At 59.8% G+C, this 4296-nt stretch overlaps 1 protein-coding gene across 1 annotated transcript in view; it reads right to left on the bottom strand.

The window, feature by feature from the left end:
* Positions 1-4296, bottom strand: part of SHANK3 (SH3 and multiple ankyrin repeat domains 3) — a gene marked incomplete at its 5' end in the record, with an annotated part of 48406 nt that overhangs the window by 29821 nt on the left and 14289 nt on the right. The window contains 2 exon segments of the mRNA XM_019668547.1: positions 3035-3148; positions 4152-4294. Of these exon segments, the coding sequence (XP_019524092.1) occupies positions 3035-3148; positions 4152-4294 (257 nt within the window).

Here is a 4296-nt window from a genome sequence, read left to right as displayed (position 1 = left end):
GATGGATGGATAGATGGATGGATAGATGGATGGAGGATGGATGGATTGATGGATGAGTAGATGGATGGTGGGATGAGTAGGTGAGACAAAGGATAGATGGGTGTAAGAGTAGATGGAGCAGTGGCTGGGTGGAAAAAAGAAATTGCTCCTGGAATATCAGAAGACACTGATGTCAGGAAAAGTGCTGGTATGGATTTCAGGATCCTGCCAATAACCTGTGTGAGTCTCAGTAAGTCAAAAGTCCCCTTTGAGCCCCTGCTTGGAGTAGGAAAATTTACCTTGGCGGGTCCCCTAGGTTCTGACAGCCTGTAACTCCACCACCTGGGCGCCTCCCAACCACGCTGTGCTCTTCTCGCCCCTTCCCACACACTGCCCGTGGTGACCGAGACCCCCTGCAACTCGCCCGCCTCCCTGCCGCCCGAGGCCAGGGCAGGCCAGGCCTCAGCACCGCGCAGGCTGGACGGCAGAGCCCTCCTGCCACCAGCACACCCTGCTCCGTGTGGACCAACACCAGAAATGTTCACGGCATCTGCCTGCACAAGGATCCCCCAACTCCACAGTTCTAGCCGCCCATTTTTAGATTTTGTCGACCAAACAAATTGTATTTATTACATAACACAAATTCATTTTCCAGTTTCATTAATCAGACACATAAAAGCCAGCTGAAGTGAAAACACACAGCATGACCCCCAAGTACTGAAAATAGAGGGAACGGAGAGAGGAAAGGAGGAACGGGTGGGGGTGGGGGAACACCGCCACAGCCACAGCTGCCCAGGGTCGCACAAACCAGCCTCCAGGATGCACAGGGCTCCACCTCACCACGTCCTCCCCTCACAGCTCAACGCTCTCTGCCGGCAGCTGCCCCTTTCACCCCACATGCTCCACACGGGGGCTGTGGGAGGCACGCTCTCTGCTGACCCTGGGCATCAGTCTGGCCCACACGTGCTGGCAGTGTCCCCTCCTTGGCCTCTTAAGTCCCTCTCTGTCCCCACTCCAGTCTCAGAAACAGATCTTTCTTTGGATCTGGGCCTGTTGGAAGCCGGTTCTCATTCCTGGGCTGCCCTCTGGCCTCTGGCAGAACTCAGCCCCTGGGTCCCAGATCAGAGACTCTGCCCAGAGCAGCTGGCAGGCCCAGCCAACAGCTGAGGACAGAGGTGACTCCTGCCCCCTCCTAGCAGGCAGCCTCCACAGGCCTCTCTTCCTCTGCCATCCATCAAATGCTCCTTTCTACCCAGGGACCTTCTGACACTGTCTCAGGTGACCAACCCCAGACCCCATCTAGGAGCCCTGCAATTGCCCGGAGGCCTACAGCCCCTTTCCCCAGGTTACCCTGTATCCCCCTCTCCGAGCCTCAGCTCTCCTCTACCGCCCCCTGCACGGGCCTTCACCCCAACCTAGAACAGCCCGCACACTCAGCACAGCACTCCGTGTCCTCAGACACTCAAACTTCAGCACCACCATCCTCCCTGCACCCACAGCCAGCCGACCCCCCTCCCGTCTGGCTCAGCCCTGCCACCCTCACTGCACACACGGGCGCAGCCACAGCACAGACCCTGCAGCCACTGCCGACATCACAAGCAAGACTCTGCCTCTTGGGCTATGGAACCTGCCCTCCTGGAAAGGGACCAACATCAGCCCCTCCTGGACCTGCTGGGGTGAGTGCATTCTTACATGTAAAGCACTTTAAACCACACCAGACACCTGGCCTGCTGGGCACACAGAGAACACAGACACGCTCCAGCAAACAGCTCTGCCCCCAGCCCGGCGCCGGGCGCTGGAGGGCTCCTAGTGACCCGCCCAGGCTCAGCTCAGACGCCTCCTCGGGCAGTCCGGAACTCGTGTTCGCACGCCTCCATTACGGCCACACACAAGCGCTTCTGCTGTAACCACTGTGCACGCCTGTCCCTCTCTAGGCAGAGCCAGCCCTGTGATCCTGGCTCCCTAGGCAGGGACCAGCCCACGACAAACACGTAACAAGCACGTGCTATTCTCAAACTCTGACTCCGGTCCAGACCTCCCTCCCACCCTCCCCAGCCTCAGACTCCAGTCCAAGTGCCGCTGCAGCCACACAGCTCTCAAGCCAGAACCTTCACTGCCCACCTGGGGGAGCATAGAACCTACTCCCACCCAACTCGACAGGTCTGGAGGCCCCCGTCCGCCATGCTCCACACAGGGCAGGGGTCCAGGCCACACAGGTGTGGGCCGCCCCCTTAGGAAAGTCTCAACCCAGGTTCAGGGAACACTGTGAGCCTGGCCCCAAGCTCCGTGCACAGGGACGGACAGCGCTCCCTTGGTCCAGAGATGCCACTGGTGACCACCACTCAGGAGGGGGCTCCCTCGCCCCACAGGATTCCAGGACAGAAATGATGCTCGCGTGTCTGGGTGCCTACTAGGACACCCGAGTGTTCGTTGCCAAGGATGTGCCCCAGACATGTAGCCGGCCCTGGCCTGGGGCCTTAAAAGGACTGGCCACTCCTTTCCACTGGCAGGAATACCTCAGATCCCAACACCCAGAGGGGTCCCTCCCTGGATGCCAAGGCCATCCCCGCCTGCTGCCCTCAGACCATCCTGCCCCCCCAGGCCCAACTGGCCTCGTTTCCTCTTGGCTGACCCAGGCCTCCCTGCACTGCCCACTTGGACAATCTGTTTACTTTGGAAAGACGCCTCTTTTCTCATACTGACCTCTTTACTTGTCTGCCAGCCACGCAAGAATCACACGCTCCAAGCATCCAGTATTTCTGTGAGGGCCGTGTGGGGGACACGGCCACTGGGAGGCATGTGTGTGATCCCAGACAGACGCACGTCCATGCACGCACGTCCCCACTGCTGTGAAGTGTCTGTAAGTGTGTGCAGACTGTGTGAGCGCTGTGTGTCTGTCATGCACGCAAGTGTGCGGCCACTTCGAGTGTGTGTTTGAGTTCACCCTAGTCTTTTCTCTAAATATCCACGTGTCTTCAGCTCCAGGCATGCCCAAAGGGGAGCTGGGAGGGGCAGCGTCCCTACGGAGCCGCCCAGGGGATGTGGGGTCACTCACCGTGCCTTGTGTCGTACTGTCTCATCTGGACCTCCTCCACGCAGTCGGCCGGGAACCAGCCTGTGCGGCCTTTCACAGTCCCCTCCCAGAAACCGCCCTCCCCAATGCTGAGCACTGGGGGGACAGAAGCCAGACAGGCTGTCAGGGCAGAGCAGGGCAGAGGGGACCCCCTCCACCACCACCTCAGGCTTTGGTGCTGCCCACCCACCCATTAACCGCCCCCCATCCCCTCCCCTCCCTTCCCCTCATCCTCCTGGCGTTTTCCCTGGAAAGATTTTGGGATCCACACAGAAGAGAAATGAACAGATGGGCTCAGCACAGGATGGGCATGTGGGGGACAGAGAGACACACAGATGGACACACTCGAGGGGAGACAGGACGCAGAGGCTGGGGCCACAATCCTGCTCCTGCTCTCCCAGGTGACCCCTCTCCTCCCACCCCCTAAACCTAACCCCGTCCTCGCTCAGTCGCCCACTGCCAAGAGCTCAGGGTCGCTGTGCTATGGCCAGGAGATTAGGCCACAAGCTGGACCAAGGAGGGCTGACCCTCACAACTATTTCTTCCTCAGGCACCCACAAGGATAGGACCCCAGTGATGACAGAGAACCCCATAATGAGAGGAGCCTGTCAAGGCACAACATCCCCCCAGAACAGAGGAAGCCCCAGTGACAGAAGCCCTGGTTATACACAGACACCCACATAACTGTCACAGACATCACCCACAATGGCACAGGGTCCCCACAGAGCCCAAGGATTTCCAATGAAGTCCCAGAAGTGACATAGGAACCCCTTAGTTCTAGGAAACTCTGTAATGGGACAGGGTCCTTCAAACACACAGAACCCCAGTGACAGCAGCCCCCATGACACAAAAACACCCCAATGACGAGAAGAACCTCTGTGGTGACACAGGGAACTCATGACAGAGGACTGACAGGAGCCCCATAAAGACAGACACCCCTCACCGACACAGAGCCCTTCACAGCGACACAAGGAATCCCAAGTGGCAGATGCATCCCATAATGACCACAGCGGCTCAGAGTTCCCAGGGATACCCCGAACGCCGGGGACCCCCAGGACGGCCCCGCCGCTCCGCGGTCGCCCCGGGCCCGCGCCCTCACCCTTCACGGCCTCGCCGCGGTGCAGCGGGATTTCGCCTTCGCCTTGCGGGCTGTGCGCCTTCACGGCGATGAACTTGCGGCCGGGGACGGCGCTGTAAAGTTTCCGCTTCGGGCCCCGGGGCGGCGGCGCGGGGGGCGCGGGGGG

The sequence above is a fragment of the Hipposideros armiger genome, unplaced genomic scaffold (genome assembly GCF_001890085.2).
Source record: "Hipposideros armiger isolate ML-2016 unplaced genomic scaffold, ASM189008v1 scaffold_530, whole genome shotgun sequence".
NCBI classification, from domain to species: Eukaryota; Metazoa; Chordata; class Mammalia; order Chiroptera; family Hipposideridae; genus Hipposideros; species Hipposideros armiger.
Note: the sequence above shows the minus strand (reverse complement) of the source record. Positions and strands in the feature narration are given on the sequence as shown.